This window comes from Melopsittacus undulatus, chromosome 2, assembly GCF_012275295.1.
Source record: "Melopsittacus undulatus isolate bMelUnd1 chromosome 2, bMelUnd1.mat.Z, whole genome shotgun sequence".
NCBI classification, from domain to species: domain Eukaryota; kingdom Metazoa; phylum Chordata; class Aves; order Psittaciformes; family Psittaculidae; genus Melopsittacus; species Melopsittacus undulatus.
This window is the reverse complement of record NC_047528.1, coordinates 71135290-71161249: the sequence shown is the minus strand read 5'-3', so window position 1 is coordinate 71161249 and position 25960 is coordinate 71135290. Positions and strand designations below refer to the sequence as shown.

The 25960-nt window shown below is 36.4% G+C and overlaps 1 protein-coding gene across 7 annotated transcripts in view; it reads left to right on the top strand.

Moving 5' to 3' along the window:
* Positions 1–24009, top strand: part of NLGN4X (neuroligin 4 X-linked) — a 119910-nt gene extending 95901 nt beyond the window's left edge. For 4 of the 7 annotated variants that reach the window (XM_005151420.3, XM_005151419.3, XM_005151418.3 and 1 more), the window contains 3 exons: positions 10213–10398; positions 11809–12598; positions 20275–24009. In XM_005151420.3, the coding sequence (XP_005151477.1) occupies positions 10213–10398; positions 11809–12598; positions 20275–21124 (1826 nt within the window). In that variant the 3' untranslated portion in view covers positions 21125–24009. Of the gene's footprint in view, positions 1–10212; positions 10405–11802; positions 12599–20274 lie in introns of all 7 variants that reach the window. The other 3 variants (XM_005151421.4, XM_013129597.3, XM_031051169.2) reach the window with 2 other exon arrangements.
* The last annotated feature ends 1951 nt before the right edge of the window (positions 24010–25960 follow it).

Genomic DNA, 25960 nt, shown 5'->3' with positions numbered 1-25960 from the left:
AGTATGGGACTGGTGTCCTGTCCTTGCTTCGTCCCGGCTTCCTGTGCCCCTCCTCACTGGCAGAGCATGAGAGACTCAAAGGTCCTTGGTCAGGGTGCACGCTGCTTAGCAACAACCAAAACATTGGTGTGTTATGAGACAAGGGGGGCACAAATCACAAAATGAAATATATAAACCTTTAGAATCAGTTTTAAGAAATGTTAAGTTTGATGGCTTTGTAACTGTATGTCGTGGTTTAAACAAAGCCACACAGTCTTTTCTCTCACCCCCCCTCTCTTTCTTTCCTTCCACCCCCACCCCGCTCCCAGGGGGATGGGGAGGAGAATCGAAAGAATGTAGGTCCCACGGGTTGAGATAAGAACAGCCCAGTAACTAAGGTATAACACAAATCACTACTGCTACCACCAATAATAATAATGATAAGGGTAATAACAAGGAAAGAGAATGCAATACCACCCACTGAAACAAGCCTGACCCAGAAGAGAGTGTGCCCTTCAGATTAACTCCCAGTTACCTCCCCGGGCATGACGTGCTGTGATGTGGAATACCTCTTTGGCTAGCTTGGGTCAGGTGTCCTGTCTCTGCTTCCCCCCAGCCTCCCCTCCTCCCTGGCAGAGCATGAGGCTCACAAAGTCCTTGGTCAGAGTAAACATTGCTTAGCAACAGCTAAAAACATCGGTGTTACCAGCGCTGTTCCCAGGTTGAAAGTCAAAACCACAGCACTGCGCCAGCTACTAAGAAGGAGAAAAATTGACTGCTACTGCTGAACCCAGGACACAGTAGCAATGGAAAATTACTGATTCACAGGGGGAAAAAATAGAGTATAGCTAGAGAACATACTGAGAATTCTTATACAAGATAAACTGTTGTAGTTGAGGTAGTTTGGGGTAGTTTATGACCTTAGTACAAAATGAGTGTAAGAAAAACAGACAAGAAGAATAGGACATAAGGATAAGGAGTATCTGGGAATGGCAGGTGTCCAGGGTGGGCTGCAGTTAAACTAACTGATAAGTAGAAGGACATGATTATTGTTATGTCTGTGGTATTAACGAACCAATTAAGCTGGTATAAACATCTACTGGGTGCACTTCAAAGGCTGCCAGAAGTGATGAAGATTGTTGGAAGAAGTAAACGACCCTCAGAGATCACCACCACATTTTTGTATGCATGCAGGGAACTTCCTGGAAAATTATGTAATCCATAGGTAGCCTCATGAATAGGCATGTATGCCCAGTGGCTATATGAGGACGGCTTGTGTAGCAATATGAGGACACAATTTAGGAGGAACTATCCCCCATGTCTCCTGGTGCCACACTAAAGAATACCTGCTTGTCAACTTGAAAACTTTTGTTGGCAAGTTTGTTCCTAGAGTTTTCTCCAAATCAGTTATCAGCATTGCTCTTAGACAAAAGCCAAAACACAGGACTGCACCAGCTACTAAGAAGGAGAAAAATAACTGTTAGAGCTGAACCATGAAACAAGGTTTCATCTAAACTTGCTAATAAACCCCCCCTATTTCCAGGTTTAATAAGCATATAGCACAACTCTTCTTGATTAAATAGGCACTTATAAATTCATCAGAACCTTTAGAAGCAGAGATTGTGCCACAGCTGTGGAATTACATACTGGGTCTGGCTGCATATAGCACAGTGTTTTGATTTTATGGCTAAAAGTGTTGATAACACACCCATGTATTGGCTGTTGCTGAACAGTGCTTGTACAGAGCCTTTTTTTATTATTTTATTTTTCTCAGTCTGTTCCAGAGCCAGTGAGCTGGAGGTGGTCAAGAGGCTGTGAGGGTAAGCAGCAGTCAGGACAGTTGACCCAAATTAACCAAGGGGATATCCCATGCCATGTAACATCACACTCAGGGGACATAACATCAGAGGAAGAAGTGGGGTGGGTTTGGCTTCCAAGTAGCTGTTGTTTAGGGACTGGCTAGGCATCAGTCTGTTTGTGGAAGGATGTTCTTTCTTTCATACAGTTTTGTTTGTTTGTTTGCTTGCTTTGTTGTTGTTTCAGTTTGATTTGGGTTTTGGTTTGGTTTTGGTTTTATTTTTCTTTCTTTCACCTATTGCATTGTTTTTATTTCAACCCACAAGTTTTGCTGTGTTTATTCTTTGCATTTTCTCCTCTTCCTTTCTTCTGCATTTCTAGGGGCAGAGGGTGACTGCATTGCAGCTTTGTGGGTGCTTGGCTGCTGGCCAGGGTCAACACATCACAGAGAAGCAGTGACTCATAAAATTGTTTTACTGTAATCACAGTGCATTTCTCTTGTTAGATACCTTTGGATTTGACCCTCTAGGTCAGTGATTAGAGAAAGCATAGACTGACTGAATACACCAGATATTTGTCAGTGTCTTCTGCAACACACATATTTTTGTTTTAACTTTTTTTTTTTCCTGGAAGTGACATTTGTAGAAAAGTTGATTTATTTTAGCTTGGGGTTTTTATATTTTAATCAGACTGTTTATAATGCATTCAGCAACAATCTTTTTATTGGACCTGCTGTTTTATTGTTTGTATTTTGTGTAATAGCAGGTTTTACTTGTGAATATTTGGATAAATAGTAAGAAGAAAACAGATCAGTTAATGTGTTCTGCAAAATTTGTTGCTGTCATCTTTATTTACTATTTAAAAATAAAAAATCTATATTCAGAATATTTGTCAAAAGGTTCTTTAATGACACTTCACATAGAGTTATGTGCTACTCATCATGAATAACAACAGAATTGAATGTTCAATCTCTAGTGCTTTAGATAACATCCACTGACGTAACCTCATTGCACAGTGGTTTCAGAGCATTTTACAATGAACAAAGCAAATTTAAAAGCAGTTAAAGTGTCATGTACAATTTTTAATTGGATTCATTAGAAGTATTTCATTGTAGAAATAACATAATTACTTAAATGAAGGAAACTTGTTGACCTCTGTAGTGCTCTGATAAATTTATGCTAAGAAACTTTTCATGGCTTACAAATGTGTATAAAAATAGGTTTTAAATCTTGTTAAAATGCATTCTATTGTCTGTTATTTCCCTCTCCCTTCCCAGCTGTTCTTATAACATATGCTATCCAGGGCTTTTTCAAGACACTGTTATGTATTTAAGACTATGTATTTGCCTGAATTTTAAAGAACACACTTTAGATTTCAGTACCCAAGCAATATAGAAAAAAAATCATATTCTCTCTTCACCCTGTCGCTGACCTATTCTTTTGTTCTGCATGTGGTAATGAGACATTCTTACTAAACAAGCACATGTAGGTTTTGTCCTCACAGTAAGTAATTTGAAAGAATTCATAAAGGTAAAATTATGATAGACTTTATTGTTGTGTAAGCCTGAGTTAGAAAATTGGATAAAAGACATCACTATCCTTTATATTTTAACATAATCTATATTATGTTAATATATAGGTATATATAATATACATAATATAGATATATATAATATGTCTAGGTTGTCTAGAACTGCTTAGGGTAATTAGCCATAGCAGACAGAAATTTATTTTGGTTACTGCTACTTTATCAGGCCATACTACTGCTTGAGTTGCTGAACATTGCAGAATTTGCCTTGACAGTAACACCTGCAAATAGCAAACCATTTTGTAGCTGAAGAAAAAACATTATTATTTTGTTTTCAGGATGAAGAATTGTCTCTGTAACTATTTCTGTACAGATCCATATATGGCCAGTCCAGAGTACTCACATTTGTCTTACTAGATAGTTGTCTCAGATTCTGCACAGAGTGAGTCTGTGCAGCAGTGATGCTTACTCAGTTTTGTATGAGCCATTTGTGCTGCAGGAAAAATTCAGCAATGTTTTTCTTTCTACTAACTCTGCGCCAAGGACATGATCACTCCATCTTGCATTCCACCATCTTTTCAGTAAAGTTTAAATGGTGCTGTTAAAGTTACACACAGTTGAAACAAAAAGGAATATATAGTTACATTGATTCCAAATAAAATATCATCTAGCCATGCTTCCTGTCACCAAAGACAGTTGAGGTTGTTTGGGGACAGTTAATGAAGGGTAAGCATAATTCCTTCTAATATTTCTTTATGCTCCAAATATTTATGTCTCAGAGAGTCCGTGAACCAACTGTAGTCTCTATGTACTCTGTAATCCCCAGTGGATTTCACTTTATATTTGTATACATTAGCATTTGAGCTCAACAGATACACTTTTATGGTAGTAAATGTGATATATAGACAAAAGCTAATAGAAAATATATTCTGTTGTATGCTTGCAATTTGCTCTTTTCTTTAAACATGGCCCTACCATGACGCTTCACTAAAGGAGAACAAAAAAGATATGATTATGCTTTAAAGCACAGTCTCCTGTATCTTACTTTTATATCACTTATGTCATATTTCTGATCAGATGTACAAATCAATCTTACTTGTGATAATTTTGCCTGACAAACAAGTTGCAGCACATCTGAGCTGCTGTTGTGAAGGGGCATAAAATCAAAAGAAATGTGAAGCCAGACTTCAGCAGTGGTTTAAAAAGGAGGAGACAGATCATAATGCACTAGCTTGTTGATCTCATACAGATTTCCTGACAATTAATTTCTTGTTGTGCTATCTTGACTGCTCACTATGTTTTACTAAGTTTGGTATTAATTTTTATGTAAGGTCTATGTCTCAGAAATTAAAACATTTTGTTTACTATAAGTACTAGAGATTAATTTATTCTCTAGGTAGGGACCTACTTCACCTAAATTTGCCTGAAATGTGGGTGTCAGTTCTAAGCTGGTCACCTACATTTGTCTATTTTCTATGGAGAATTAAAGTTACTTTAATAGGAATTTGACCAATCTAAAGCTAGAGGTCTAAAAAGCTGAAGCTACTTTTAGAGGGATTTTTTTGTCTCTCCACAGTAGCTGTCAAGTTAGTACAAAGGTAACAGATTAGACACAGGTTTTTTAGGTGTCTACGTTGTGATCCATACATCCTTACATGTCTCCTCTGATCTGGAGCTCAAATATGTCAGTTATGATTGATGTCGTTTCTTGACATACTCATGCTATTCTCCTCAAATTATCTACTCAATGCACATGAATCATCACATAGCTTTCAGCTGAAAATACTTTTGTCTAAGTATTAGGATAGATTATATTCCAAGATCATATTTATTACAAATTTAATCCATTATAGTTGTTAAGCAGCCTCAGAGTTATTTGCATATTTGGAATATGTCCACAGCTGAGATGCAGCTGCAGCTGAGCCTCCTCTTTGCAAATTGAAATTCCATGGTTGGAAGAATATCATTTTGATCCCGAGCATGTACACACTAGCATTTTTAATTCCAATAAAGAGTTTCCACAGAAACCCCCACTATTCCTACCACCTCCTTGCACATTATTTGCATTGCTTCACGTTGCTGAGATGTTCTGTAAAGTACAGCCTGGATTCTTCCAGTTGAACCTCAGCTGGAAGATGTGCTGACCTTTATGCTCTGTCCACCAGCGTCATTCATTCATCCCATGGGACTGGACAAGGGTAGATCCATAGTAAAAACAGTATATAAAAAGTGTACAGTGTAGACACAAAGTCCAGCTATTCTGTTCGAGACTCTAGACTCAACACCTGTAGATCTGCACGACATGCTAACGAATGGATGGCCTTTGGCCTCAGGGCAAGGCTGTATGTAGACCGAAGTAAACTGGGTGGATTTCATAGATATTGGCGTCTGCTATTTGTCACTGTGGGTTCTCACATAACTTTTTAGTAATTAAGGGGAAATATCACTGCTGGTTTCTTGGGGTTTGTTAATTCTCTCAGTAAGATTTTTGTGGTGTAGTGGCAAAACCAGCGCTGAAGATAAAACTAGGGATTCCCTCTTGTGTAAGTGGGATTTAAAAGAGTTCTGCATGTAGTTTTGTATCTTCACTGCATTATTAAAACAGTGCCAAGTGAGAGCATGTAGTTTATGAGTCCATTCATTTTTAAAGGCTGTGGGAAAGGAAAATTCCCCATTATTTCCATGTGTAGTCTTCTTCCTCCTTGACTGTAGCTAATCTAGTAGATTAAAATATTAATCTAGACTGTGTCCCATAATAGAATCAGAGAAATATGCATAGAACTGTTACTTCATAAACCTCAATTTAAAAAAACATTTATTTTCTCTACATGAAAGAATGTAGAAAATATTAGATATGATTATTACAAGTAACAAAGCAAAAAATAAAATAAAATTAAGAATTGTTTGTGCCTCCTCTTCTAAAATAATGCATTGTTAGTTTATTTTTCATTATTAAACTGTCATAAGGGAAAAGCTGCTCAATTCATGTGGTTTAAATCAAATCAGATTATTCATTTATTAATGACATGTAACTAACCAACAGCCAGTGAATATCAGAATTATAAAATTTAAGCTACAATCCTTGACACTTAAGAAAGATTAGTAAAGAGTCGCAAGTTTCTAAACACCCTTCTATAACTAACTAAGAAGTTCTAATCACAGACTGTAATGGATGGGAATCTAGCTGAGAGCCAATTGCCTGTCATGACTGAGAAACATAACAATGTTTGCCATAGCATATTCAGTAGAGTATATATGTTTATGTTAGTTGAGACTATTTGTCAAAAAGACAGGAAAACATAGGTGTGCAGCTGTTCTGTGAGCTTCATACTTGTCTGCACTGGGGGCGTCTGGCCAGTGCTCTCAGAGTGGATGACGGTGAGATCATGAGAAACTGCACGGTCCCACCAGTAAACAATTAGAGATCTGGTGTAAAGCCAGATGTTTTGATAAGGGTATAAAAATGGGACCCTCTTGTGGCATGGCTGCTCCATCAGATAAGCTCCTACCACTCACTCATCGACAGTGACTAAAAAACACCCCACAAGACCGCACACATGCCAGGAGAGTCCCTGGGTGTCAGCACACATGGACAGCCCCTCGCTGGGTGCAGGCACTGTGCAGGCACAGGCAGAGAAGGATGCTCTGTCCAGGCTGGAGGGAGTTCGCAATGTCAGTGGCCACTTCTCACAACATCAAACCATGTCCAGCTGTTACACTCTTCCCACCTCCCCCTCTCTACTTTTACAAATTGTCATGCTACTTTTGCCCTTCTTTTCAAGCTGACCTTTGCTTCACAAAGCTGTAATTCCCTTGTTATTACTCAGTCCAGGTAGTAGTCATCTTTCCCTCTGGCACAGTAAGTTTGGAGCAAATGTCCTTTAAGACAACTTGGTGTATGTTACTCAACACATGTAGGATGCCCTCACATTCAGTTTTTAAAGCTGTTGCTGTCCAAGTAATTTTGAAGTGGAAGAACCATGTGATCACCCTTCCATTTCACTGTGTAAGGGAAGACAGGTTTCTGAAGTCAAGATCTGAATATTACTGTTAATACCTTTCTGTATTATTATGTGGAAAAACAAAACAAAACAGATCTCTCTGTTTTTCATATTCTGATATTGCCATTCTTTGTTGCATTAGGCTAGTGAGAAGAATTTCCAGGTTCTATCAAAACCCTAATCTTATTTTCAGATCACAGAATGCCCCTCAAATCACACCAAATCTTAAAATATGAAACATATTGACTGCAGTTAAAAAAAAAAAAAAACATAAAAGGCACGGACTGTAAATCCCCATCTCAGAAAAAAAGCTGCATTCTTTGATGAGGATTTTAGAGTCACACATGAAGATCCTGTTTCAAAATATTCACAGTGGTCACAAAAAAAAAAGGTAAATATTAAGTCTTGTGTATTTCTGGACAGATTTTTTTCTTTGCCTGAATTTCTTGAGATTGCTTTGAGCAAATATTTTGACCTGGTATTCAGAACATGAAAGAAAATGTATCCTCATCAAGAAGAGACAGATTTATTAATTCAGTTTATGTCATGTGGGGCTGACACTTTGCCATGATGATTACTTTTTAAATCAAGAAAAAATGTTCTTGCAATTAATGAGAATCAGCAGAGAACTTGCAAACAAAAAAAATCTTCATTTGTCTGACATCAGATACTCATTGACTGGAGTTTTACTCAGTCACCTTTTAGTACATTTGAAAAGAATTCAAAATCACAAAGATCAACCAGCTTTAGCCTGATGCTGCTAGAAGAGCTAAAATGTGTTTAGGCTTTGAATACTAATTAACATGCTGTTTTAAAGGTTACAACAGTCACTTTCTCCCAGGGAGGTCATAGTTCTGATTGAATAAAGGCTTAATTATAGAATATTATGAAATATTGCAGTGAGCAACAAATCCAGGAAGTGAAATTCTTTCACTGGCAGTCCTAAAAAGACAATAAAGGCATTTGAAAAAGAGAAAAATACATTTGTCAAAAAAAAAAAATAAGGCAGTTATGGACTTTTTGTTTGTTTGTTTTTCTCCAATAGAATAGAAGAGAAAAAAGATGTTAACTGCTATTCTAACCCCTGTGTTTGCCATTATTAGAGACTTTTTTAAATGAGAAATCCATATTAAATGCTATTTAGCAATAAAGATATTATTCTTATTACTGCAATTGTAGCAACCATTTTGTAAAAAATACAAGGACTCATCAGATATGATACTTGCTGATACTGATAAATAAGTACTAATTAAATATGAAAAAGATTCTTTTGGGTGCAAGATAATGCATTACATTCGATCAGGCTTGACCTTGCATGAGGAAATTTATACCACCATAATGCAGGCCATATAGCATTCCATATTTAGAACTTAGTGCTTATATGATCTTGCTTTTAAACTTTGTGGCTGGTTATTGTAGGAATTTCACTACAGAAAACATTATGGTAAAAGTCTGACAGATGGAAATGTGAGACATCTAATTTCTTCTTCTTTTCGCATGCCTTTCCTCTTCTTCCACTTCCTCTATATTTGAATCCCTTCTACCTAGTGAATCTTCATTCTTCCTATCACTGAAAAAATAACTGCAGCCAACACAAAGAGATCTGCCAAAACAGGTGAAATGTACTGCAAGGCCTTTTTTTTCTCTAAGGACCTCATGCTTCCATTGTATTCTTCCGTAAACATATGAAGGTTTTGTCAGGCTAAGGTGGCTCAAGATTGCAGACTCTCATCTCTAACTGCTCCAGGACTGCAGATCTTGGGAGTCCTGGGGCCCTCTTCTGGCAAATTTGTCTGAACTGATAATTAGCTTGGAAACACCAGCTGAGTTTTGTCTTGATAAGCAGCTGTCAGCAGTGCCTAAATCAGTAATATCCATCTGAAAACTTTGTATGTTTTAAGGTAAATTCTAATAGACTTATGAATTCTAGTTGTCTGACAGGATAAGGTCTGTAGGAGTTAAAAAGTGAGTAGCTGGCTTAATGTATTAATTTGGACATAGTTCAAGATCTTAACTGTGAATGATGGGCAGTGTGGGTAACTGCAGTGTTTCACCTTACCTAGTTTCAGAAAAACAAAATGAATCCTAGTCCTACCTTTTTGGTCATTTTGTTCTCAGTTGCAAGACGAGCAGCAAATGTGTCCTGCTTTGTTCCTAAAACCTGATAACCACATTACAGGAATAAAAATCAACAGTGCAGCTCTCCCTGTAATTTCCAAGGGAAGAGAGAAAACCTGATTTGTTTAGATAAAATCTCCCTACTAAAGGCTGAATTGCCAAGGGTTTACCTGCTATCTTCCTAATAAATATCCCCTGTGAAATTGGAATGTATTTTTTCCTAGGCTTTTTCCTGCTCCATTTACAATTTTCTTTATGCTTCTTTTTCTATTTGTGAGTGTGTCTATCCATTTTGCAATTACAATAATTTAAAGAACTGTGTAGTTGAGAACCATTTTGGTCCATAGTAAGAAGCATTTAAATTAATGTGTTATGGAGCCTTGTTCTCAGTAAAAAAACTGGAGATAACACTTCTTTGCAGAAAAATTATCTCCTAAGTTTTTTTCACCTTACATACAGTTATCAAATGTATAAAATCTTCAGTCTGTAGTGTTGTATTGATACAGAATTATTTCCAACAGGAAATAAGTATTTTTCTGAAATGTGGCCTCTGCAGTAAGGAAAAACAAACTGAAGACAAACAGCATACACAATAAGTTCCATTGCCTTCATGCCTTCACTGGAGACATTTAACTAAAGACTGTGACCTTTAAAAAAAAAGAAGAAAAAAAAAAAGCCCACAAGATGAAAAGATAGGAAGATGTGTTGTGAATATGTGGATACCCTGTAGCTGACTCTGTATCTGGTGAGCTAAAATTATCTTCTGGTTTTTTTTTTTTTTGCCTTATAGGGTTTTTAAGTACTGGGGACCAAGCTGCAAAAGGTAATTATGGATTGCTTGACCAAATCCAAGCTTTACGTTGGATTGAAGAAAATATTGGATCTTTCGGAGGAGACCCAAAAAGAGTTACTATTTTTGGATCTGGGGCAGGAGCTTCCTGTGTCAGTCTCCTGACACTCTCTCACTATTCAGAAGGTAACAATCCTCTGAGCAAAGTTCTTTTTTCCTTTATTTTTTTTCCTTTACATTACAGTATAACAAAAATGGCCATACCAGGTAGGCTGAATTAGAATCATATGAAGTCTGTATTTTTTGTAGAATACCTACTAGCTAATATTCTGGATTTGTATTAATCAACATAAATATTATTATATGAAAAATGAGATGCTGTTATAGCATAGATTTCATGCAATAAATGCCATGGGCAGTATACTTTTTTTGGCTTTCTCAGCAGACTCCAATGGCTCTTCTATCAAAGAATTTGCCTTAATTAAAATGGAAAAGGGAAGTGACCTTTTTCATTTTTTACACACTCTTGTCTGCATTTCTAACATGCATTTACATGCTTTTCTTACTTAATAATAACATGACTTAACCTTATTAAAATGTATTTAACTTCCCACAAGGGCTGTGTGATCCCATACAGAGTTCTTACGGCTTTCATCAGTTTGAGGTGTGGGATTTCTATCCTCAATACTTTACCCTTCTACTCGCCCACCCCTTTCCCCCCCCCAAAAAAAAAGACAAAGCTTGACAGTATAAACCATGTGCAGAAGAGGCCCTGGCATTTCAGTTTAAGTATAAAATAGGCCATATTAGTGATCTTACTATGAAAAAACAGATGGAGTAGATTCATCAGTAAGCTTTTCAGTGCTCTGACACAAAGCTGTTCAGACTTAGTCTTTTGTCTCTCCTTATATTAGTACATATAAAAAAAACAGAAAGAACTATTGAATCACAACCTACACACTTCCAAAAATAATGTAAATATATTTTAATTCAAGGCATATATAGGCAATGCTCACTCGCACACACACACAAATTGAAATGGTAAAGAAAAAATCATGTCAGAGTAGAAGACTCAAGCCTATTAAACTGGTTGTAGCAGAGCAGATTTTTTTTTCAAATTACGTGATACATGGCTTCTGTGAAGGAAATGAGAGTGTGTAATTTTCATTTGACCTTTAAACTACTGAAGAGAGCATTTATGAGAGTCATTTACATGGCAAAGAGGATATGATTGCTTGTAGCTGCCACTCCTGTAAAGAATTTCTTACAGGACTACCACTGTGCTAAAGCCAGGGGACTTCCATTAAAGATGCAAGAAAACTGCAGAGCAAGCATGATTTTGTTCTTGAAACAGTAACCTGAAACCATCATGCTTTATGTGTGTGAGCATCAAGAACAAGAGATACTTTACTTAGTAGGCTCTTAGAGATACTATAAAAAAGTAGCAGTGAGTAGGATATGTGGAAATTTAATTGAAATTTAGGTATATGCATCCTTTAGTGATTGTTCAAACAAAACTTTCTTTGCTTAGTGAAAGCTGCTTTTATATATATATATATATAAATGGATTTGCATTTAAACAATTTGTACCCACAGGCTTATTCCAAAAGGCAATCATACAGAGCGGAACAGCCCTGTCCAGCTGGGCAGTGAACTATCAGCCTGCCAAGTATACTCGGATATTGGCAGATAAAGTGGGCTGCGACATGCTGGATACCACTGATTTGGTTGAATGTCTTCGAAATAAGAATTACAAAGAACTCATTCAACAGACCATCACTCCAGCCACATACCACATTGCCTTTGGGCCTGTGATAGATGGAGATGTGATTCCAGATGACCCTCAGATTCTCATGGAGCAAGGGGAATTCCTTAACTATGATATAATGTTGGGCGTGAACCAAGGGGAAGGTCTAAAATTTGTGGATGGCATTGTAGACAATGAAGATGGTGTTTCCCCCAATGACTTTGACTTTTCTGTGTCCAATTTTGTGGACAATCTATATGGTTATCCAGAAGGGAAAGATACACTGCGAGAGACCATTAAATTCATGTACACTGACTGGGCAGACAAAGAAAACCCCGAAACAAGACGGAAGACCCTGGTTGCTCTTTTTACAGACCACCAGTGGGTTGCTCCAGCTGTTGCTACTGCTGACCTGCATGCCCAGTATGGATCTCCAACATATTTCTATGCATTTTACCACCATTGCCAAAGTGAAATGAAACCCAGCTGGGCTGATTCAGCTCATGGCGATGAAGTCCCTTACGTGTTTGGGATTCCTATGATTGGCCCCACAGAACTGTTCAACTGCAACTTTTCCAAGAATGATGTCATGCTCAGTGCAGTGGTTATGACATATTGGACAAACTTCGCCAAAACTGGGTAAGTTTGACCCCCAGCATTCCTTTTTGTTGATAGCAAGGCTCTAAATAGTCAGCATCCCAGTGTGATGGCTTCAAACCCTGATCTTGCAGTAGTTTTATAGCAGTATTTGCATAAGACAGAAGGTAACTGGGGCTTATTCATATTTAATAGATTTTTAATTAGTGTGTTCCCTCTAACTATTTTCTTTCAGTAGCTCAGTGAGAATAATAATGCACTGTATTTTTTATTCAAAAAATAGGGCAATTATTAAAACAAAGCATGTCTCAGAAAGAAGAGGGTTCACTAAGATACTGGAAAATCAGAGGCAATATGTCTGCTACTTGAAGAAGGAACTGTCAGGCAGATAGCACTTATCAGCTACAAAAGAAAGGAAGGTGTTTTAGCGACCTTCACAGGGATGGGAACTCAGGGAGGAATTGGAACACAAAGGCAGACACTGGAAAGAATTTTCCCTCTGAGGGCTGTAATGACAATAATAAGTACTTGACTGGAATGAAGATAAGACTCAGATATAAATTTTGCTTTGAGAAGGTTAAAAATTTTAAATTAATTCTGGTTATGAAACAAAATAGGACATCAATGTTTTGCTAAAATAGTGTTGTAAATATCAAGGAAAGAACTCTCAAGGCAGCATAATCTGCAAGTGCTTTTAATAATTTCTGTACTGTTCCTGTCACATTCCTTTGAAAAGTATTGCAGTGTTTTACTTGAGCAGCAAGGCCTTTTTTTTACCCTTGAGTCTTGGCTACTGAATTAAAACAAAGATATTTGTGGCACAAAGGGGCTATAAATCTTTCCTATGAATGTTGAATGGCAGGATTGGGCTCTGGAAACTGCAGCTTTACTGCACTGCAGAGAATGCTGTGCAGCTATACAAGATGCCTAGTGCAGTCAGAGGCTTTAGCAACTCTTGCAGCCTTTAATGAATCCAAATGACGTTCAAGGGAGAGAAATGTTGCAGTCTTAACAAAACCCTCAGGCATTAATTCAGTAAAAACCAATCAAATGCTTCAGATCAGTTTAAAAGGCAAAAAATAAAGCTTTTGTTGCATTTTTAACAAACAGGTACTTTTGCATGGGGAAATCCCACAGTAATGCAACAATAATGAATGAACTGTGGAATATTTAAGTGCATTTGGCAACAGGAAGTCATCAGGGCAAACTTCAGGATGAAAGTGAGGTTTATGGACAGAGAATGCTGCATGCTGGCTATACCACACACCCAGAAAGATGGTTTTCCCATCAGTCTGTCTTTATAGATGCAGTGACACATATACATAGAGGACTTCAGATCCTTAGAAATATGTGTAACTGGAATTATTATGAAGATGCAAGATCACCACAATCTGTTGCTTCCAATTACTCTACAACTATTCCCTGTAGAATAAGAAGTTATACTTAAGCAATTATTTTGAGGCTGTCAGGAGCTTCTCACAGGCCCAGCTGCCACCATCACGCACAATTGGAAGCCCTTTCCAGCTGTTGCTACTTGAAAGTTAATTTCAGCAGGCTGTACGTTCCATCACCCAGTTCTCTGGTTGTGAACCCATTGCCATATTGTACCTAAAGGTGCAACAGGTGCTTTGGGAGAGCCATTAGCCATTTCTGAAACTTTGCTGTTGCTGATAACAGGAATGGGGAGTGTATCTTCTATTACAAACTTGCTTCTTTATAGATGGTATGAAAGATGTGTCATTAAAAAAATAGCTGTAAAATTTCAGTTTTTACAAGGAAAGGAGCAACATGAAACAGATGACTTGCCATTTTTGTTTGTTTATACAAACAAAGATTAATTGTTCTGTATAGTGCAAATTACATTTGCTGTGCACCTCTGATGCCTTCAATGCAAAAGGAAGGTTGTAGCATCTGAAGCCCAAGGGAACAGGGAACATACTGGGGTAACCATTCTCCTCTCTATCCTCCCACATGTAATTTGGAATCTGTGTGCCCACTCAGGCCTTCCAACTCTCAAAAAGATTGATATAATTCAAGACTGCATTGTTGGGGGCTTTGTTTTGTTTGTTTTCCCCACCCGTTTTTTAATTGAGCGTTTCCCATCCTCATTCTGATAGAGCTCAGCTTGCTTTGTGTTTGTACCCATAGCAACACATATGAAAAATCTGTTAAGTGAAAGATTTTTTTATTCCATTTTTTTCATGTTGATGAGCCCTGAACATTAACACTGAAGTTTTATGTATTTAATTTTAATGTTTCTGAGAATTTTCCAGTCTTGATGAGTCTCCCACAGAGGTTGCATCCAGGTACTTATTGTATAATTATGGCCCAGGTGGTGCATCGTTCTGATGGACTGTGCTGTGTGCCACCTGCTGCTAAAAATCACACATTGTTTAATGGGCCTACTGCCAAAGCTGGGTTTGGAGGTCAGGTCAAGCTTGTAAAATCATTAGGTGTCAAAGAAATAGCACAAGGCACAATGCTTTTATTGTGTTTTACTTTAAAGCCAGTTACTGAAGCTAGCAAACAGGAGGTGACAATTAGAGTGTTTAATGGCAAGTGGATTGTGCTTGAAATGAAACCTGGAAGCTGCATTTTGCTAGTCCTCCATTTTCTACCTTTTTATGATTTTTTTTTTCTTACAGTGTTTTGGCCTTTGGAAAACTATGTTTCTAACATGCCTTAGAAATCAGAAAGCAATTTGTTACAGATTAGGTTTGAGAAACTACATCTGGGATACAAAAATGGCATGAAAATACAGCTTTTGATTTCACTATGTGCAAAATTATATGTGAGAGCTTCATTAACAGCTGCCTTTAAAACTTTAGTCTGCTGCCAGTAGTAGTATCCTCAATGTAAGGCTAATTTTATATGCTCAAATGCTCTGCTATACACTAGATCCTTCACAGATGCATCAGCAGGGGGAGAGTGAACAACATGAGGGGATGTGTGCCAGTCCTTCACAGATACCTTGCCAGACACACTCTTGTGAAGAAGGATTTAAAGTTTCATAGAGTAGATAAGAAGCCATGTTCTCATTAGAGGCATCTGTTGAGGTTTCTAAAAAGTACCTTCTTTTAAGGAGTTACAGTACTGTTATTTTTGCTCCCAGTCATCCAGGTTTACATTGTTTAGTGAAGGGAAAGTTAAAGACCTAAAGGATATATCTTTGTTTTTCTTGTAATTCAGATAAATACTCCTGAATTATTTTACTACCATTGATTCTGAAGCAGAAACCTATCTGAGCTATTAAGGATATCTGTGTTTTATATTCAGTTTGGCTTTCAAATGGAAGACACAATTAAACTCACAATGATTAAAGTGTATTTTCAAGTCAATTTTCTGAGAAGCCCTTTATGAGGCTGTTGTATCTCTTTTTGACTGTTTCGTCTGAAGAAATAACTGTCTCCAATGGCCAATCTGTGTTAGCCAAAAAAAACTACTGTATTTATGGTTTACATTCCCTAGTAGTTATAATAGCTGATTGGGAGCATGGCAACACTGGGACCTGGTGATAAGTGAGGGAAGGAGGTAAGGGAAAATATGTTTGTGTACCAGTGCTTCAGGCAGAAATGGCTGTACAATTATAAATATTATGACAACATGAAAAATCAGTAGAAGCAAGAAGAAATGCCACAGAGTTTTTCTTTTTTTTTTTCTCTCTCTCCTTTTTCATCTCCCCTCTCCCCCCTTATGGAGAAAAGAGGACCGCTGAAAGAAAATAAATGGTCAAAGGGGCCTTTCAGTGTCTTTGAGACAGACTCAGTATGTAACTGTTATGACATTTTGCTCTCCAATGCAGTTAGAAAACAACGAAAAGAATAAAACACTGAAAGTGCTTTCATGTAATAGTTCAATTGTCCTGTATAGGTAGTTAACACTGTTGCAGAAGTAGTTAAAATGATACTTTAACAAGTTATATGGAATTCAGGATAAGCGTCAACTTCTTAAGATTCCCCATTCTTCCTGTGCTAATATCACCAGATATGAAATACTCAGTTCCCTCATTTGCCCTTCAGGTCAGTTACTAATTCACCTTGTGAGCAGGAATGTGTTTTGCTCTTCAGTCAGCATCCATTGCAGGCACATTTACTTTATATCTTGTGAGAAAAAGTCAATCCTTTGAATATACAGCATTTACAGCTGTTAAAGTTTTTAATATATAGCATTTGTAGTTCTTTGAGTTATGAATTAAACATCAATAAATAGCAACATGTTAAATTGAGCAAAATCATTGCAGACTGAAAGCAGGGAAAAAAGTGGTAAGTGAAGTCAGATGATTCTACACATTAATAAAAAAATACCCTAGATAATACAAGAAAGACTTCTTGTCCTGGTCTGTCACATGGATGACAAGTTCAAGCATTGCACGATGGGGCATTTCTTGATGGAGCAACTGTTTAAATTGAATTCTAAATGTGATAAAATAAATAATCAGAGAGCAAAATGAGCAACAATAATAATCAATTTTATTCTAGCAATAAGATGAAGGAAAAAAAAGGCCCCTGCTAACAACAAGTAAGTCATCCAATTCCTGTGAGATTCATTACTGGATTAGCGTGACTGCAACAGGTTTTTAAAGGGAGGTTTCCTAGCAGCTTTTTTTTTTCCTGCAGTTGCACACTTGAGCATCAGATATATCCACAAACACTGAGGTGATGTGACAGGCTAAAAAAAGCAAATTTGATGTTAAAGTAACAGACCAAAAGTGTTACCAAACAGCTGATTCAATAGGAGAAATGACTGTATGTACATCTATAATTTACGCCTGTCTATAATACTGGAAGGGTCTTCGTAATAGGATGAACTGCCCAGCTACCTAAAGAAAAGACTTAATCTGTCATAAGTTGTAACATGATGATTTTATGAATTGTGTCCAGTGTACATAGGAGGAGGGCCAAGGAAAGTAAAAGTTCCTCTTATTTATATCCACTGAATATTTCTGGTGAATTATCATTACTCTGTAAAACTGATCCATGGATCATTAGATCCTTTATTTAACACTGGACTTAGTTATTATAGTTGCTAGTTTTCTTCTTGTAAGAAGAGAAAATCATTTCTGTACCTATCCTCCAATTTCAGAGAAAATATTCAGATCATTTATTCAGTTATCAAGTGATCAACCCTAGAACTCAGGCCAATGGTAGAGTTCTGATACCCTCAGAACAAAAAACCTCAGAAAAAGATTACTTGCTGTGGGGCTGGCTTTTTTTCCTTCTGTTCAATGGACAGTTTCATGCTGGCACACAGGCAAGTACACAAATCTTGAAATACAAGACTATACTCATGTAATGTAATTTTCTCTCTTGTGTTTGGAGGACGTGGCAGCATAATTAGCCGTTCCTGACATATGTTATAGTTAAAAAGGAGAAATGGAGGTAGAGAAGGAAAGAGAGGGAAAGGAAAGGGAGGTTGATGTTTACTTGCTTTGTATGCTGTTTGTAGGGGAAGGGAATGCTAATTTAAAAGATTAGTTGCTAAAATTGGCATATACTATCATTTTTATGGGGCCATTAAAAAAAAAAGTGCATGTCCAGCCTGGCTCACTGAAATGAGTGCTCAGCTTCTTCATCTCCTGTACTGTGTATCAAGTGCAACTTATACATGTGAACAATCATGTTCACATGAGCTAGTTTAATTTGCATGTTTTGTGTAGGACCCTTCGCAGAGTCTTTTGTGCTGTTAACCAGAATAGCAAAGGGGGAGAACATAAGATGGATTTTGAGTTTCTGTAAAGAAAAATGCTTTCATTTTTATAGTCTTGCTGATTCTTAGTTTGTTTTAGAATTTTTGTGTTGAATGCCAAAGTAATACAGTAATAGATATATTTGAATGGGGCCAGTATCTTCTCCTCTGGATTGGACAGTTCTTTCAGTCCATTCTTTAAGAACAAAGGACATACTTTTATTTCCTTCTTGAATGCATGTTATAATCCCTCAAAGTAGCAGCATACAGCTGCTGCTGTACTGCTTGGAAGTGGATATTACTCCTTGAGCTTTGACTAGAATGAACAATTGCTGTGCAATTTTCTTTTAATTCAGAATTAACACAAATTGGGTAACTTATTACATATAACGAGAGATAGCTTTGATACAGTAACATAAAAAAGAAAAATATCAAAACAACACCCAAAAAACCCAAACTCCCAAACCCACAAGTATAAGTAAACCAAAGTACCAAAATTGTATAGAAAAAATCCTCATTCTTTCACTCAAAAAAAGGTAAGATAAATTCTTTCTGGTAAACAGATGAAAACAGAAGTCATATGATTATTAAAGTCAAATTACTAGTCTGGTTGAAGAACCAAGGAATCGCTCTTCATGAACAGCAAAGGAATGCTAAAGTAGGCAATCGTGTTCACAATCTTTTAAAAATGGGGAAAGAAAAAACCAAATGCTTTCAAATCTATAGTAGTGGGTCTTAGTATTCCTGTGACATACATAAGAGTATACTGGAAGAAAAGGAAAATACTAGAATCATTTTAACAGAAAATAAATTAATGCATATGGGAATGGAAAGGAGAATGGAAATATCTCTCAGTAATTCAGAGAAAATGAGTCATGTACACAGTATAATATATCGCAAAGTCCCATAATATACTCTTTGCTGCAAAAGGAGATTGAAAGTCGTGCACCACAGAATATTAAAATTGGTATTAGTAATCTTAAATTTCTGTATTTTTTGCATGCCAAGAGGAAGTAATATTTACATAAAGCTTATCAAAATTATAAGTATATATAGACATTAACCACATTTAAATGTTTTTGTGCCTTTGGTTTGTCTTTATTCTGAACCTATTAGAAGAAAAGCAAAAGAAAAGATGGAAAAAGCATAGTTTCAATTAAATATTTGGGTTGCCAATTTTGAAATAATCTCTGAGTCATGTACTACTCTTATCTCTACTGCTACTTAATTACTGTAAAGCTTATTTATCTCAGCTAATATATTTCTCATCTCTACAAACTGGGATGGAATTAAGGCTCACTGTCCTGCACCCATTAAACATAGTCTTTCAGAATCAATGAGCACACAGAACTTTCAAATAGTAATCTACTAATGCAAATAATAAAAAAGATTTGTGACATGCAAATTCTTCAAAGTTTTTTTTTCCCTAAAATAGGTGTTTAAACAAGAATGGGGACTAATAATTCAGTAAAGAAACACAAAGATAAATAGTTCCGAGTTATCTATTAGCCCTGCTACTTCATGGTTTGAATTTTTTTAAGTAATATACACAGCTAGTGTAAATTATTACAGTCACATGGACTTCCAACATTTCCATAGGGATTAGATGCCCATATTTTACTATTTACAGCAGTGGAAGTAGTGGTACCTTAAGTGAGAAAAATTAATATCAAATCTTGAGAAGAGCTGAGCCCACACCTTTGCTATGGATAAAGGTAGTACCTCTCTAAGACATCTTCAGAGATCAATACTGAAACATAGAACTTCAGATGAGCTTTTGCGAGCTGACACACAACCCTTTCTCCTTCTTAGTGTAAAAACAGTATTACAGTGTCTGATATGCACTATACAGTAAGTAATTTTTCTTTCGTTTATTTATCAACTTTTTAAGTTAGTGAGGGTTTTTAGATTCCGGTTTTAGGTTGCATTAATTACCAGATAAAACACTAACTGAAAGATAGAGGGGTTTGGGCGTTTTGCTTTTGGTTTAGTTTTTTTAAAGAGTATAATATTGCCTGTTTTTATTTCTGTAGAGATCCAAACCAGCCTGTTCCACAGGACACAAAGTTCATCCACACAAAACCCAACCGCTTTGAAGAAGTGGCCTGGTCTAAATACAATCCTAAAGATCAGCTTTACCTGCATATTGGTCTGAAACCCCGAGTTCGTGATCACTACCGAGCAACAAAAGTTGCATTCTGGTTGGAGCTCGTACCACACCTTCACAACCTGAATGAAATATTTCAGTATGTTTCCACAACAACTAAAGTCCCCCCTCCTGACATGACATCATTTCCTTATGTGACTCGACGTTCTCCTGGTAAATTGTGGCCAGCCACAAAACGCCCAGCAATGACACCTGCCAACAATCCCAAGCATTCAAAAGACACCCATAAAACAGCTCCAGAGGATACGACAGTTCTCATAGAAAACAAGCGAGATTACTCCACAGAGCTGAGTGTCACCATTGCTGTGGGGGCATCCTTGCTGTTCCTCAATATTTTAGCTTTTGCTGCATTATATTACAAGAAGGACAAGCGGCGTCATGAGACTCACAGGCGCCCTAGCCCCCAGAGGAACACAACCAATGATATAGCACACATACAAAATGAAGAGATCATGTCGTTGCAGATGAAACAGCTAGAACATGACCACGAATGTGAATCGCTGCAGGCCCATGACACACTGAGACTAACCTGTCCACCTGACTACACGCTTACTTTGAGAAGGTCCCCAGATGACATCCCGTTAATGACACCCAACACCATAACCATGATTCCAAACACATTAACAGGAATGCAGCCTTTGCATACTTTCAACACCTTTAGTGGAGGACAAAACAGTACAAATTTGCCCCATGGACATTCAACCACTAGGGTATAGCTCAGCCCTTCCCCCTCTACCCTTACAAGCCACTTGGAAGAAAGAAAAAACAAACAAACAAAGAAGAGGAAAAAGTTATAATACCGTCCTTTGAACACCTTGTCAAAATCTAAAGTAAAAACAAGTTAAAGAGAAGGACAGTCATTATTTTCTTACTGATCCTTCCCACAGAAACTCACTGATGTTAAAAGATCAACTACAAACCCTGTGAAATGTGAAAAGTGTACATTGCTGTTATGATACTGCTTTAAGATCTCAGCCAATTTGATTGAAAGTTGAGGACAGAAGAAGTCACTTAAAATGGTGTTCTGAGTGTAACAAGCAAAGCAGAGTCTTCTGGAATGCAGAGCCAGTGACTGTACAGGTGTTTTAATTTTTTTTTTAATAAAATAATAAAAAAAATTCTTTATGTGCCATACCATGAATGGCCCTTGCTAAAACAAAGACATCACCATGGGCTTTTACCCAGCATATGAATCTGTAATCCAGATTGGGGAAATAGAATTTTATTATTAAAAACAAAAACAAAAAAAAAGAGGAGGACTGACTATGCAGTAAAATAGGTATAGTTCTGTGCAAAGAGATGACTTGCCAGCATGAACTATATTTAAAGAAACTTTGTAAAATTGTACATAGCTGTGAGTTTAAAAGCAAAAACAAAAACAAACAAAAAAAGCAGCTTTTATTGATGTTTTCAGTTTGAAAAGAGCTTTTAGAAAGATTGTGCATTTGGTTGTGACCTATGTGTATATACATTAGTCATATCACCTCTGTTTCCTCCAAGCCCAAAGGAGGAATTTCTTCTTAATTACTAGTGGTAAACAAAAAACATGAGTTTGTTCTAACATGTTTCATTTATATGAGGCCATGGTGTCATGCAGAGGATACAGTTGTCTGTGTGACCTGTGTATTTTCTCTTACAGGTTACACTAGTGCATGTTAAAGTATTCATAGGAGATCGTTGTTCTTTTCTGAAACTTTTTTTTCTATAATTTAATTTTGTGTTAGCCTTTGTTAAATTGCAACACGGCAATGGATTGGAAAATGGAGGAAAAAAAAAAAAAACACAAGAGAAAATAATTACTATTTTAAGCTTGTTGGACTGAACCAAGAAACATCCAATAATATATATTCAGAGTCCAGTTTATAGTTCTTGGTTATTGTGATACATTAGGAAGAGTTTTGTGCCCTGACAAAAGCAAAGAAAGCCTGTGTTTTGGTCAGCCTTTTCTGAGGAAAGCTAGCTCTATATTCACCAGCAGTTGCAGCAGAATCTCAGCTGAGAAAGCACCTTCTTAGCTTTGCTAAGTGAAACAAAAACACAATTTGAAAGTGGAGAAGTGGTGAGTTGTTTGGCTGGCTGGTTTTTTAAGTGTTCAGAAGTGATCAGTGTGCAAAGAACTTCTCTGCCCGGTATCCTGTTTTGTGCTTGAAAGTGTACCTGTCTGAAAATACTTTTTCTTCTGATTTATCACACGCAGTAGTCCCATAGTCAGTGAACACTGAGAGAGAAGGAGAGACATTATCAGTTGTTCTTCATCTGAACAAAAATGAAAATCCCAGCAAGCATCACTCTCAGGAAGGGCAAAATTCATAGCTGATTATTCCCTTCTGTCTTTCCTTTGCAGAGGCATGAAAGCAGAGGTATAAACATAAGGAACTTAGCAGTTTGATTCAAACAACTGATTCAAATATTAAAAGCTAGAAATAAGTTCTTACAGATGAAGATTGCTTTATATATTGTCTTTGAAAGTTACTCCATCATTGAGAGATAGTAACCAAAGATACTTGAACTAATTGGTCTGCACTTGAATATGATTATCCCAGATGTATATTCTGTTATTAATGAACAACTAAGCTGCATCAATATCATATGTCCCATAAGTATCTAACACAAGATGCCTTGTACCTCTTCTTGTTTTCTATGCTTTTTGTTTTCTAATACAATGTCTTGGAATAGTCACCCCTACAAATAAAATTAAAGACAAGGTAATTACCGATTCACTGAGGTCTATTCATCTGCACAACTCCTTGTTGTAGCAGCAGTAAAACAGATTCTGAAGGGAAGAAATAAAAAGTTAATTACATGATAAAAATGCAACATGTGGCTGATATAATCCTTTATCTGTCATAAATGTGCTATAAACCTGATCTGGATGCTCAGGTTGGAATGTGATGAAGCAACACCCCCAAAGTACAACTGTAGCAAATGGAAAACTGTTTCTTTTGGGGTTTTTTTCCACTGATCCATCACATAATATTGATTAATGCTGACTCCATAGTAGCCCATTTTCACCACCTATGTAATGCCTCAGCTGAGATGCACCAGTTCACGTCTTAAAAAAAAAGGTAAAAAAAAAAAAGAAAAAAGGAAAAAAAAAAGTAATGAGGCTTGGCATCATAATCAGTTGGGAATATTTGTAATGTGAATTACAGTATTTGTTTAGTACTTCAAATTGTTCTGTGCTAGCAATATGTACACTACTGCATCAGGCTTGTGACATTTGGGTAAAAAAAAAAAAGGTCTTGTAAGTGAATGATTTTATCTTTGAAAAGTAATTGCAATCAAGTTGATTTAATAATTTGATACATCTGGAATGATGTATGATTTGTAGAGGGAACAGCTTTATACAGTCTTCATAGAATTCTATAATAATGATATCAGAATATACTTTGCAAACTGTAAAAGAAAAACAAAAGTACTTTCCCAGGCTTATATTCTTGACCTTAAGAGGCACACAGGGTTTAATGGTTTCTTCTGTTATTGTTTTGCAGTTTTTTGGTTTTTTTGCCTTAAGTAATGATAGAAGATATATATGGCTGGACACATATGTATAAACTTTTCAGCAGCATTTTTAATAATAAAATATCACAGTATTTTCTAATGCTTTGTGCAAAGAACTATGTGTTCATCCTTTTGTGTAGAAAGTCTTTCAGAGGTGTGTTTTCTGCCCCATCTCCATTTCATTATCTAATGTAAAAGATGCCTTGATACACAGTACAAAGACACTAAAGTAACAGAGGTTGCACTTTTAAGTTAGCATTGAGTTTTCATGGCTTTTGCAGTTCTATAAGCCTGCCAGTAAAAGGAAAGAAACTCAGATGATGATATAAGAAAATATATTTATTATCTGCATGCAGTGCAGCTCCCATTGAAGCAATGGTTTAATTGTGTTGTTAGTATTTTCTGTAGCACTGAAAAAAACAGCTTAGGTGAGCAGCTTCCCATGTTAATGTATAGCTTAGCACATGAAAAACATATCTTCCGAATTAGGAATCAGACTAATTCAGATAAATATTATACATCTAGCCTCCACAAGTAAATATACTTTTATTTTCTATTTAAAATTTGGATGAAGAGTGGGTTTTTGTTAGGGGAAAAAAAAAAGTGGGAGTAGCAATGTAAGTTACTGATATATTTATTTAAAGAGATTTACATGTATTGCAGGTATGCTAATACTCTTTCAAAAGTTGAGTAAGTAAATATAGTTTGCTCTTTTATGCTGTTTAATTACAGTTAACAACAGTGTTTCCTTTCAGTGGAAAGGTACATAGACAGTAATTTGAACTGGGTGTTGTTTGCTTTCTGTAACTATTCTGCTGACTAGAGGTACTAACAATAATGTTTGATTAATTTTGAGCATATTATTGAAGAGTATTTACAAAAAGCAAATTTTGAATGAGTTGTAGCAGATTTCTGTATGAAGTATCAAGCTTCAAGATAGAAACATATTATGTGCCTACTGATCTAATCAAGCAGCTTGAATTTTGAATATTGGATTTGTATATAAAGCTCTTGCAAATAAACTACAGATTTAGAATTGTTGAGCATATATGTTTAATTTCAGGTACACCTCAAAATTCCACAGCCTGCTCTGAGATAATTCATACAGAAGAAAAGGGGTTACAGTTATGTCATTTATGTGAACTGTTCACCTTAAATTGCTGGGTGATCTTGATAAATTACTTTCTTCTCAGTTAATCAGTTTCACATTAAAAAAAAGAAAAAAAAAGCTTCACAACTCTGTTCATGTTAAGTAACTACTGTGGTTCTTTTACTTCTTTACAGTCTGAAATATAAATCTGCAGATTAGTATGTTCCTATTTGAGTCTGCTAAGAATATGACAATTTAATGGTATTTAATATCACATAAAATTCATATGGAAATAATAGCATAAAATTATATGCTTTTCTCAGTTTTGTAGTTTTACATTTGTATTATTTGATTATTTTCAAGTGTTTTTAGTATTTTTCATCTACAACTGTTTGACATAACAAACCTCATCAGCCTGAATCTCTCCAGAGGCCGTTAGCAGCTGGTAAAACCTGGGATTTTCATCCCACTAGAAATTATTATATTATGTATTTAACATCATAATATGTTAAAATGCTTCTCAGCACCTCAAATCCTGAAAACAAGACACTATGTTTTCATTAATGCAAATGAGAAATAAGGTAGGGGTTTGGAAATGTCTAAACGTCTTGCTTGAGCTGTAGCGTAATAAATAATATTTCACTTTGGGATGGTGTTTTGATTCAAACCATTTTGTTTGGTGCTCCTCTGTGGCCACCAAGATCCTGACTGTGTCTACTTTCTCAGTCTTTTGTAGTCCACCTGGACTACTTTATCCAAATTTTACTGCTGTAAGGAACCCCAGATCATTCAGGGATGACGTAGAGGCAGTCCAGCCACTAAGTCCAGACCAGAGAAAGATTTTTGTCAAAAACCAAGTTAACTGCAGAGACAATGTTAATTAAGGCAAATATGCATTAATATTCCAGCAATTCAAATGCAGAAAAAGCATGTGATCAGTTAGGTTCATTACACTTTTTTC